The sequence below is a fragment of the Melitaea cinxia genome, chromosome 8, assembly GCF_905220565.1.
Source record: "Melitaea cinxia chromosome 8, ilMelCinx1.1, whole genome shotgun sequence".
Taxonomy (NCBI): Eukaryota; Metazoa; Arthropoda; class Insecta; order Lepidoptera; family Nymphalidae; genus Melitaea; species Melitaea cinxia.
In genome coordinates, this window is record NC_059401.1 from 9,120,357 (window position 1) to 9,133,764 (window position 13,408).

At 28.3% G+C, this 13,408-nt stretch overlaps 1 protein-coding gene across 1 annotated transcript; it reads right to left on the reverse strand.

The window, feature by feature from the left end:
* Positions 1–10,398: 10,398 nt before the first annotated feature.
* On the reverse strand, positions 10,399–13,055 carry LOC123655574 (TBC1 domain family member 23). Its single transcript, XM_045591342.1, has 2 exons — positions 12,808–13,055; positions 10,399–12,530 (listed from the first exon to the last, which is right to left on the reverse strand). Exons 1-2 carry the CDS (start codon positions 12,831–12,833, stop codon positions 10,517–10,519), a joined length of 2,040 nt encoding a protein of 679 aa, XP_045447298.1. The 5' UTR covers positions 12,834–13,055; the 3' UTR covers positions 10,399–10,516.
* Between the last annotated feature and the right edge of the window lie 353 nt (positions 13,056–13,408).

Consider the following 13,408-nt stretch of genomic DNA (forward strand, 5'->3'; position numbering starts at 1 on the left):
GTTGATCAGAACATTCTCAACAGGCTCGTAATTATCGTTAAAATATTTTATGCAACAGAGAAAAGTAGGTACAGTTTTGTTGCGCTGTGAATTGCTAATTCCGCTTAATTTTCTTATTTTCTTAATTTATTTTTAAATACAAGTTATTTGAAACTTCTAGCTTTATAAAATCAGCCTATCAATTTGAAATAAGTATTTGCATTAGTCAATTTTACAAAACTCTGAGTTCTGTAGGTGAAATATACTTATCTAATTGAAATTTCTTATATTATTCTTTACGTTATAATTATAATATATTTTAACATGGAATTATGCACGATCATATGAACACGTGCGTAATTTGAATATGTTGTTCTCTTTTATTTACAAATAAATAAGATTCGTTGAGGTTAATAAATGTGTTCAACAAGCAGTTTCTTTTGCAGTTTTGTATGTTCGGTAATTAATCTCTTTCAAAATTCGCAGTTTCTAAATATATAATAAATAAATAAAAATAATAATTGAAATTTTTTTCTGTAACCCTCGAGTGAAAGATAAATTTTACCTATCGGACGAATAAGTAAAATTTAATGTACATTATTGTAATGGAATTTATTTTAAGACGCTAACTGAAATACCGTTATAGTATTTATAAAATCAAAAATAAATTCTTATAACAGTTCGTCTTTTGTATCAACCGTAGCATGGACAGATATGAATGAAAATTTATACTACTGTGAAATTAAATTTATAGTACTCGTGATGCAGTTCATATGATAAATGCACATAGAGTTGTTCGCGTTTTAAGAAATTTTATAATTAAAAAAATATAAAAAAATGCTATTCGAGTACAAAATGATTTGTATTTCACCTACAGAATCTGTTGAGAACAGTGTGTAAAGCCTTACATCCTATATAAGTGAAATTATGCAAATAAAAATTCAAATATTAGAGTAAAGGACTAACCCCACTTATATAACATATAAAATAATAGAATATGATATAAAATGTTGAGTATACTTATATATCCTTTACGGGAATCGCTTAAAAATATTTTATTATGTTATTAGACGAATTTATTACGGGTAAACAATATTTTATTTTGCAAAACGCGAATTGGATTAAACGTAAGACTAAGAATTAAATTAAATTAGAATGTTCAAAAAGTTATAGTGCGTACTTATTTACTATATGGATGATTAAGAATGCTTTTAAATAAATGATAACCATTATCGTGCCTAGATTTTATTGAAATCGCCAAAGTAATACATATCATTCTCCCTAGGAGATCTAGAAAAGTAAGTTACTTAATGACTTTTTATTCTTAAAATTTACATTCATTTATTAATGTCTTTTGTCCTACGATTTTAATTAACTATATACCTATCACATATGACAATGACTAATAGCGTATCTTTACCAGTAATATTTCAACCATATGGCTTAGAAAATGTCAAGTGTGTAAGTAGGTATATCAATTAAAGTATTTCCGCTTTATGAGCACCATATTTGGATAAAGAAGATTAAAACAAACAAAGGTAAAAATTACGTATGTTAATATATAAAATATACATGTAAATGTACCTACTACTTCCTCTCGTCTTCATCACAAATCTATCGAATTTTCTATCTAAAGTTTAGTAACTATCAAAACTTAGAATTAAAATCTGTATAGTAATATTACTAATATATTAAGCAATTTTTTTTTTCGTTATAATGTAATGGTAGCCTTTTCTATCAAGAACTAAGTAAAATACATACCTTATTTATAAGTATCTATTTATTATTATTTGTAAACTGGAAGAAAAATGTTCCAAGTGACAGAAAATGTAATATTCCCAATGAACTTAGGTAATAAACTGTATAGAGCTGAAATGTATTTATTTGAAAAAAATAAAAATCGTCATCAATAACATAAGTAAATAATATATTTTAATATAAAGTTTTATCACCCATGCAACCGCATAACGTCACTTGCAATTTTTCCTTCAGAATTTATTGTTACTTGTAACTAAATACATCAATATCTGCTGTGTACCAAAATATTAACCTACTGAATAAATGTCGTGTTTGAACATATCGTAAATGAAAATAGACATATCATAGCAAATATGAAGTAGAGGGATGTTATGGAATTGAAATTTCCAATTTGTATCCGGAATTAGTTAATTAATGAACTTGAAACAGCCTTAAATGTTGCACAGCTGTGTAAAGGTCTTAAAAGGATTATCCTTTGTAGAAAAAGCTATGGAATATAATTTCTCAAGCTGAGTAGAGACTGTTTCGAATAATTTTCTGACCAATAGTAAACATGTTTAGGTGCTATTTGGTACGAGTACACAATGATAAATAATTTATTACAGCTACTCATTTTCGAGTACGTAGATTACTCACACTCTGTATAATAATAAATTTTACAGCTAAAAAAATACAATGCTATTGGTTCCTATTATTATAAGAATGATTATGTACCTACCTATAAAAAAAATAATGCCATAGCATGTTCCGTTTACTACTTCATACTACTTCGCTAACCAAAATATCAGGTTTTTATTTCAGATAATTAGTAGTATAGATTATATACGATCGATACGATCATAGATTCCATAACATCCTTGTAAAATATCTATAAATTAATATTGTAAGTAAATAAAATGACCATTTAAAATATTCTAAACATGCACAGATGCTTCAAAATAGTTTAATAAATTTCTAATAGTGAACTTTTGTAATAGTAGGTATACCTAAGATATTATAATTGTATTTTTTTTAAACAAGAATAATTTAAAAATCATAAAGAAAATTTTACTGAATATGATGACGCGGAATTTTTCTTAACTTTTTGTTTGCGTTCTGGTTATACTTTAAATATATCAACCATGATTACATGAATATATGTTACCCTATTAACAATGTCACCGCGACGCTTAAATTAACTTTGTCAATTGCCCAATAACCACACAGCAATATTCATAATGACCATACTGAATATTTAATGATAAACCTACAAATGTAAAGGCAATTTTGTCTAAAATTTATTTTTATTTGAAATTAATTTAACTTTTCTAATCAAACCGTTGTCAAACCAATTTTTACTTCAGCGTGCGAGTTTAAATTAGACACCAACTTAGCATACAAGAAAACAATGAGACATGGGATAATAGCATATCAAAATGAGTATTGACTGACACACGAAAGCTACGCTAACGTATGAAAACCTTATATCATTAAAAATGGCACAAACTTCATACAACGAAATTCAAATGAACCAACAAAACTAAAATTGACTCTATAAATCAATATCTTGAGCTCCGTCTTCTTTAGTCGTTGCTTCATCAAATAACATAGTTTTTTAGCATTAAACTCACCATAAGTTAGTAGTTGGTTAGTTTATAATTAAATAAAAACAAATCGGGGATTCTTTATTAAATTTATTAACTTTTCTAAATGTCAAACTTTAGTAAGGACAAAACTTACATGTTTACACATTCGCTCTCTTCGCTTTGCTCATTTCAGCCTAATATATCGTAGTCCACTGATGGACATAGGTCTCCCTAAATTAGCCCCAAATATCCCAGTTTTCCGCAATCCTCATCCAACCTTTGCCGGCGATCTGACGGCCGGGGGACGTTTCACGTTGCGTTTGCCAACATTTATTGTAACTTACATTAATTGTTTTTATTTTTTGATTATACCTGATTCGACTGATTAGGCATAGTTGATAATATAGCTATGTTTGCTCGCAATCGAAAAAAAACGACTACAATTACATCGACAAGTAATACAACGTAGATAGACAAAACAATAGTAAAGTAAATAAGCGTTACGAAAGATAACTCAACACGTAGCCGTCAGATCTCAATAAAATTTAAATGAGACCACATGACAAGTATCTACTATTATGCGATTTTAAAAAAAAATCGAAATCCGTTCACCCAGTAAAAAGTCCAGAGATAACATACCACAAAAAATAAAGTCGAATTGAGAACTTCCTTATTTTTTTGGATGTCAGTAAAAAAATGGTTTTGTTTGATTTTTTTTAATGATGTAAAATACCGTTTCTTACCATACTTAATACAAAACCTAAAACATACAAAAAATATTACTAAAGTACTAAAGTACTTACCTATTTACTTAAAATAATCTTTATAATACAATAATTCCTACTTATACTTTTTTTATAGAAAAACGTGAAAAAGTTTTAGCCATAATTTGGTATTTATTATTTTTTTGGGATAACAGAAATTGTTTCTAGAGAAATCGATTGAATTATTAAAATCATTACACTGCCTCTTTGGAAATGTAAATTTTCTCCTAGATTTGTACGAATTCCGAGAAATGGTAATAAGTTGGAGCGAAAACTGGCGATGTTGGGGGCTAATAAAACCTTTTTGCCTTCTGTGATTTTGAAACATTATACAGACAATGTGTAAATGAGCATTGTTGTTATGGAGTGGACTTAAGTAATTGACAAATCTTGATTGTTTGAGGACAAAGTTTATACCTAATGTTAACGTGACCGACGATTTTGATTATATTGAAGTAGTTATATCTATATCAAATAAGAACCCAACACAAAACCATTTTATTTTTTGACGCAACTAGCAGTTTATCTCAGCAAGTAAACAGGAGCCTGCTTATCTGCTGGGATAAAGGCTGGCTCCTTTGAAAAATACGAACACTACTTTTTGGATCGCCACGTGAACTCATTTGCATCAGCAGTAACATTTTGCATTGTATTGAAGAAACAAACTTCAGTCAGCAGTTTTACTTATTATTTAATTACATAAGGTATCCTATGCCTTTTGTACATGATAATGTTTGCCTTTTCGATGTTACTATGTCCACTCATAGTGTACAATAAAGTATATTTGTATTGTATCGTATCCTGCGGAATTATTTCTACCTGACGTTATTACCAAATTAATCATGTTTGTCTTTAGTAAAAAAAAATAATTCTTCTAAACTCTATTATACTTACTCTTATTTATTGCGATTTTATTGAAGTTAGAGAAGCGCTACTTAAATTTTTCTTATTCCACATATCTACCGATTTTAACTACCAACATTAATGCAATCTTCTTACTCTTTTAAGATTGCCTTATATTGAGAATATCATAATTAATTAATTAACACAAAAACCTTAACAAATGATCCACCTAAACCCTTATGAACTACTTCTCTTATATAATGGTAAAAAGGCGCATGAAAATTGTTATGCTATTCAGCTCCCAAGGAGGCAGATAGCTCAAAGAACCACCGAACTTTACAAGACTTTGTTTGTGTTCGTTTTTATTACAATAACTTAAAACGAATGTCATAATATTTCGATTTAGATTTCTTACTATTTTAACAGAATATGATAAAAACTAACGAAATCGAAACGCAATAAATAAAATTTTACACAAATCTGTTATTTTATTGACTTTTTATTAGACGTGTTAACTTTACATGTCTGATTATATTTTTATATGTATAAATTAAGGACCAAGAATATTTTGTATATAATACTCAATTGTTTATTAGATCGATACTGGAAATGTTTTCATTATATCATATCATAGAAACCTCTTTAACAACCATTTACCTTTAAACAAATCCAATAAAATAAATTATAATTGTATCAATGTTCATTTTATTTTTAATAAGTAATATAGTGATAATGTAATTACTCAAAACCTGTAAATTTTAATATAAAAATGCATCGAATATTATTTAAGGCTAAGCTATTGTCAATTGTAAATATATATAATTCAATTCCCTCTATTAAACTTGTATCATTTACCTGAAAATCTTAAGAGGATAGTCTTCACCAAAATATTTTTATCTATTATTAGTTATTGAGTTATCGAATTTAAATTGACGACGATAAAGATACGCTGTCACAGTGTCAGCCATACTCATAGCAACTAACTATCTGATGCGCTACTTATCTCGGTTTCGATTCCTGCATATGACAAATATTTGTATAAGTCATAGATGTTTTAATGTTGTAGTTTTCGACCACCAAAACGATCGACGTCCTACTGGAGTTCGCTTAGTTTTTAAAAATCGAACCTAATGGTTGCTAAAGACTGCGGTTACTTTTATTTTTAATCACTTATGGACTGTCTGAATATAATCTATACTATTACAAATAGTAGAATTGAGCATAACTTCAAACACAATTCATGAATTAACAAGGCATTTTCTCATTATTATAATAAGAAATAGCCGAGTTTCGTTGAGGTTCCGTTCATATCTGCGGTCAAAGCTATATTACAAATTGAACCACCAAACCTAATCCGCATTTCATTAATTTTGAATTTGGAAGCAAAGATTTCTAAGATTTGAGTTTTGAATAAGGAATATCATTTGTTTTAATAAAATAGTTTCAATTCACTGTACTTAATAGAGCCAGACTTAAAAAAGGACGTATAAATCGTTATCGCCAATTAATTTAGCTGAAAATTAGCTGAAATTTAGATACATATCACATAATTATCATATCACACGCAGAACTTGGTATTAAATAAAAGTCCTCGAAGTGGGAACTCCAGATGGCTAAGCGTTTAGATTTTTTTTATTAAGGAATTTTTTTTAACATTTTAGCTGCAAAAGGGTAAAATTTTTAAGGGTTATATTCGAGTTGGGTGTTAGAAAAAAGGTTAACGCTCTTATAAAAACAATAATTTATTGGAATGAACTTAAAGTTTATCTAGAGAATACCATAACAAAGCAGTATAATTTAATCAATCACTCACAACTACTTTAAACGCAAGTTGATTGATATAAAGACATAATCTTTGCGCTGTTTCTACTTCGTACACAACAAAAGTATAAAAGAAATACAATTTTGTAATAATAAAAATGTTTTTGTGATTACCAACAGGGGAAATAAAGTACATATATACCAGAAATAAAAGTACTAGTATTTATAACTACAAGAATTATAACAATGCAATAATAGTTCTTACATTCATATAGCTATACTGACTAGTGTTACACTTGCGACTAAAAATCTTTAATATTTATCTAAAATTCAATAATGGACAAATACCACAATTTAAAGGACTATTCAAAACCGCCATCTAAAGGACACGTTTAAACAAGGTAATCCTGACTTATGTATGTAAGAGGAGGAAGTACAGACGTCTTGTGTTTTCCAAAATATTACATTATAATACCTACTAATAATAAATACCTTGTAAAATAATATAAACAGGTAGGAACGAAGTTCCTTCGGATAGTATAAAAGCAACACATTTTTATTATTTCTGACGCGTGATTTTGTTTATGTGTCTATTTGTCAGTTATTAAAGGTCAATTCGTATCGTATGTTGATCTTGCAGTAGAGATCGTTTTTACGTACATTTGTTCGAAAATAACATGTGAAAGTCGTGGAACGGAGCATGAGTGCACTTCCCGCAGCACCGGAGTTAAGGTAGAGTCAGAAATAACAAAAATTTTACCTCCCTTATATTAGAGGCCGGTTATGTACATCATAGCCCATTCATTTTATAATTTCAGTTTAAAACTTTTAGAAAACTTAGGTCTTTTGAAGCTAATAAGAAAGTAGGAACCTATTCGATAGTTTATAAAAAATAATAATACATAAATGAAAAGGTAATAATACTGCGGAAATGATATAAAACAGTATTTCGGAGGACTAAAGGCATCGTACAATTCTTGTATGCTGTTACGCAGTGATAATTGTATATAAATGAAAATAATGGAAATATTTTTTGCATTACTGTGAAAATAACGCAACTGATAGCAATAGTGTAAATATTAGATTTGTTTTATACTAATTCAAGCTAAAGAGTTATATTTATTTTTTAAAAATTTGAAGTGTTTGTACGTTTAGCTACCTACTGTACATTATATTGTTTATGTTTTGAATTAAAATGTGAAATTATATGATGATAACTGTATCCGACAGTTAAAAGGTTTAGTTTCATTATTATTTTTTATCATCGTGTTCTACTATATTATAAGATATTTCTATTCGCATATATGAATTAAAGTTTTAGTTAATTAATTGATGACCAACAGGTCCTAGTGACCTATTCTACCTCCCGGTCTCAAATTCAATTTGTATCGTCATCCGTCAAATAGAAACGGGCTCTTAACCTCTTCTTGTCGACTTTTTACTATTGCGTTCTGAAATATTTACCTATCAATAACAATCACATAATGTTCAATAAATGCAATGATAGTTAAAATGAGATAGCTTATGCATTCATAAATTATGTTGAATATAATATTTTTTATTATGTTATTAACTTTAAACATTACTGTCTCCTTTCCTTGGTAAAATACGGAGGCAAATATTGACATGACATTATAATAATTCGACACGAATAATGTTGTAATGTTTACATTTTGCTAATACCTATTATCTGACTTTATACTAATATACAGAAATATTTTCTTTTATATACATAAGCCTGTGGTTAAATGCAATAACTATTAACTTATTCGATATATGAAATTTGATACTTGCATTTCACAAGACTAATAAATATAGTTTATAAGTAATTGAAATAAAATGGAAATCTAAAAGTTACTTATCTACTGAACAAAATTTTTAATTTTAGTTGCTACAGATATTTTAAATTACATTTTTCGATATTGTGCAGCTGTAATTAATACTAAATTGTGCTTAATAAATTAAAAAGAATATATATATATATAAATAATAGAAGGCTGTAAAAGTATTATTTTTTATTACTTAAATAAAAAGTATAGCACTAATCCAATCCTTAAATGATGAATTATACAAACGCATAGTTATTATTTTATATATAAAAACATTAATACTGATAATAATGTCTCTGGAATGAAATAAAATATCAAATAGATACAAAAAAAAGTGTAGAAGACATTATTATTAATTGTTCATTTTTACCAATAATTAAAGAAAAGCGCTGAAAAAGATGGTAGTCATTTTTAAATTAAGACTTCCAAATATGACATTCTCTTAGAAATATTAAGGCACAAGAATTAGGCAGAAAATCTCATTAATATTTTTTTTTCTATATTCAATTTCGATCAAATTGTATACTAATACTTTGTTTGTTCAATACACTTGAGAATGCTATTGACACCTAAGAGTTATTAAAGAAATTATATAAAATTTATATTATAATAGCTGGTATAAGATATTATATAAATAAATCGGGAACAAGTATAATTATAAGATTTCTGCAAAAAAAAATATAAACTTTAAAATTAAATGCTTATTAGTGACTGCTACTTAATAAAACTAGGACCAATCATTTAATAATTAACATTAACAATGAATTGGATGATATGGATAAACAAAACATATAAACAAGCCTTGTAATGGTTTTTTTTAAACAAATTTATCTTACATGAATACAGCCCGCCTTAATCAGAACACAATAAAATAATTTAATCGACATAAATAAACTATATATATATATATATATATATGATAAATTCCTAAATAAGAATAATTTCCTTCTAAATAAGTATCTGTAGTTCTGTTCAATAATAAAAACTTAAAAACCAAGAAAATTAATGACAAATAATTCACTAAAGAAATATACTCTTAATATGTACACAGAATGACATTGTGTACAATTTTATTCACATACACAGCCGCGCATTATATTGTAAAAAAGTAGGTACCAGATAACGATAATAATTAGGATAACATGCGAATTGTCCGTAACAAAATTATGTAAAAATGTTTAATAAATACGTGATTGACAATTATAAATAAAACACTTCCAATGGTAGATCTCTACTATAAAAATAAATCACTTTTTGTTTATGCTTATATAGCTGCGATTGGAACTTCTAATCTTATCAATTATCAAACAATTACTTATTTGTTTTGCAAGATGTGTAGAAAAAAAATATTTTGAATTTAAAGTCAAATGTATATTTTAGGTACAAATAAAAAATAAAGTCAATTACTGGACAAACATATTCAACTTAATATTATTACTTAAAAATTTAATGGAAAAGTACATGAACTTTTCTATGCCTACTTTTCATATTAATCTTCATCAAAATTCACAAAACAAAAATAATATTATCAATCATAAATTTCTAAAACAAACAAAAAAAAACTTAATATATAACAAATGCACAATTTGAATACATAATCTCTTGTAGACTGCAATGTGTATGGGACGATATGTTGAAGGTTTTTATATGGGGAATGGAAGATTGTATTTAATTTTGTACATTGTACCATATAAAAATCAGGAAAATACATATTTAAATTATAATATTTAATAAATACTGACAAAATTATAGAATATACTCTCTGTAAAATATTTACCTCGGCATAAGATTTGGTTATATAATTTATATATTATTTTAATTTCGAATAGTCAAAACGAATTCAAAATAGTTTATAAAGCATTTTCAGGAATAATTTGCCATCACAGAAATAAGTACATATTATTAACCACTATTATTTAATGCTAAAAAAATAGTCTACATAACAGATTACTCTAAATTCCATTCTATGCGACTATTACTATCAGTTTTAATTTTGAAGCCAAAGAGATAAACATTATTACTGTAATTTATTATCCAACTGTGAAACAATTTGATTGGATACAATTTTTGTAGCTACTGCTGCATTGGGTATTAAAAATCTGTCCATATCATTTATTAGTAAATTATCACCATCTGGTACACCATATTTAAAAGTTATTAACTCGGGGTGCCTCTTTTTAGCAGTAATTTTGACAATAGTCGAAAGTGGTCTTCTAGATAATACTTTAGCAAGTCCTTTCTTATTTGGAACTTCTCTCAATATAACTAAATGTGTTTCAGTGACAATAAGATGAGAATCAAACATGTAGCCATTAGATAGAACCTCTTGACATGCAAAGCTGTCAACCACATGTTGGCTTTTAAGGAAGGACTGAACTTCAACTATTTCATCTACATTATCTGCACTCGAAAAATCTCGTCGTGAGTCAGAATGTGTATCTTCATCTTCATCATTAATACTAAAGACAGGAGGAACATTGCGATATCTTTGTTCTTTTCTATCATTTGCTGAAACATGCCACTCACCATTGCCAACAGTGGAGTTGGGATTAACAATATATTCTATTAGTTTTCCCTTAACTTCTTGACTTTTTGCTTTCATAGCAGATGAAAGTTTGCTGAATAGTTGAATAGCTGGTATATTGTCTCTTGTTCTGTTAATTGTTGCTTTGACATCATTATCATTATTATTACTAGGAGCGCAAACCAAACAAAGAGATGGATTATGTTCTTCTAGGCAATCAGTCATATGAGGACCAAAGTAATCATGTATAGCTACAAATCCCCCATCAAGCATTGAAACATGTTTTATATTTTTCTTTAGGAAAGAAGCAACTACCATGTGTGCATAACTATCCTCTTCTGTTCTACCAGAACTAACAAAACATAAATGTTCACCTGCAGCAAGAGATCCTGCTGCTAATGCTTGACGTTGTGAATTTAGTAGCCCCTGAACTGCCGTATTAAATGCATTAGGCTCTTGTAACATTAAATTACAATCAAGATGAAAAGCAGTAGACAAATGTCCAGCATTGTATTGTTCGGCAGGGCGACAGTCAACCAAAAAAAATTTAACCGCATCAGCGTCGGCTACATCTACAGTTGCACTTTCAATTAATTCATGGACCGCAACTGGGAGGCAAAGAGCTTGTGAATACAATTTAGAATTTATTTGTAACCCACTTTCTGAAAAGAGTACTTCTAACACATCTTCTCGAAATGATAATGGTGTTTTTAATGAATAGTAATGTGCTAATGAGCAAAAATCAGAAACATCATTAGCCTCAAGGTCACTCGGCATTTTACTCAGTATTTGAACTATTGTAGTTTTATCTTCATTTTTCATTTGCAAAAGTTGCTCTCTAGCATTTATAATCATTATTAAGCATAGAAAGAAAATAAAGAATGGATCAGATCTTTGGAAATACAAATCCCACATAAAAAGAACCACTTCCAAATTACAAGTACCTGCAAAAAGTGATTTCAGCCAGGGCATGCAGTACTGTTCAGGTGTTATGCGTTTTGTATCTAAGAACGAACATAGCTCAGGGTCATGATACTGTATTATTAAACGCAATATATGAAACGGTACTCCGTTTGAAGTACATCCATTTGGAACATAAAGCTTCAAAATCCTTTCAAATAAATTATATGTATCTGATCGAGGCAGTTTTAAACTCAGCAAAGGATAAAGTATTTCTATCCAACCATTATTAGAATCATAAGTGAGAAACTTTGACTTACAATAAAATGTAAGAATTGATTCAATATCTGATATGACTGATAATTTTTCGTCATCTTCATTGTCTAGCTTTCTTACAAACTTTTTTACATTGTCTCGTAGTTCATTTTGGTTTGGCAAATCAAATATTTCATCAAACATAAGTAACTGATTACCCATTTCATGGCAGTTGAGACAAACAAGCCAGACATCGGGCCTCAAACTTTCGGGTATTTTTTTTCCTCTAGTAATGGCATTGATCTCTTGTGGTGTGCACCCATCCAAAATTGCAGACTCCAATTCAATTAACCTTGAAAAAATTTATCAAATTTTTTTATTGCTATTCATTTAGATTTGTTATATAATTGGTAATATGTATACATGATTTTTTTTTATAAATTATAAAAGCAGTAAGCAATAATATTATTACAAATTTTAACATAGATACATACATTAAAATAATTAAGATATAAACGTTTCACATAGGTGATTGCAAAAATCAGTCCAAATTTGAAATCGTACCTCATTATTAATGTGTGTAAGAGTAGCATATTGCTTTAAAAAATACGAATAATTTGATTTATTACCAAGTACTGTCATCCTCTGCAGTCATTATTATTTTCCTTTCGATGGATTCTAATAATTCGGTATAATCTCCTTTAACCACTTACGACCGATTGGGTCTACAAAAACTGTTTTAGGACATGTAAACAGAATAACCACGCTATTTAGACACCATCACAATTTGCAAAAATAATAATTCTTAACAGCAATATTTATCTCATGTACAATAAACACTTCATTGCGTTTTCCATCATTTCAAATTGACAAGTAGCGAACCAAAGATAATAGTTATCCTTTTTTTATGGACTGCACTTAGTGCATTGCCAATGACGAGCAGGAATTAAGAAAAATGTTCAAAAATTGAGGATAAAGAACAAGAAGAATTTATGACAGGATTCAGAAAAGGATAAGAAGAAACAAAATAATATATTTTATGACGAAAAGGAAAATAAATAACAATAAAAAGAACATGTCTGGGATATAATATTAAATATCTATATTATTATGTGCTGTGTGGCTACGGCACTAAAGAATTTAGCCACCCCCTCTCTTCCCGTGGGTGTCGTAAGAGGCGACTAAGGGATAACAAGGTTCCACAACAATCTTGGAACTTAAGAAGCCGAC

What these genes read in the sequence shown, in the direction of transcription:
- LOC123655574 (XM_045591342.1), bottom strand. Translation starts at nt 12,833, where the DNA reads ATGACTGCAGAGGATGACAGTACTTG. An exon ending in GCAGAGGATGACAGTACTTG is followed by an intron (nt 12,531 to 12,807) that starts GTAATAAATCAA and finishes AATTTTTTCAAG; the next exon opens with GTTAATTGAATTGGAGTCTG.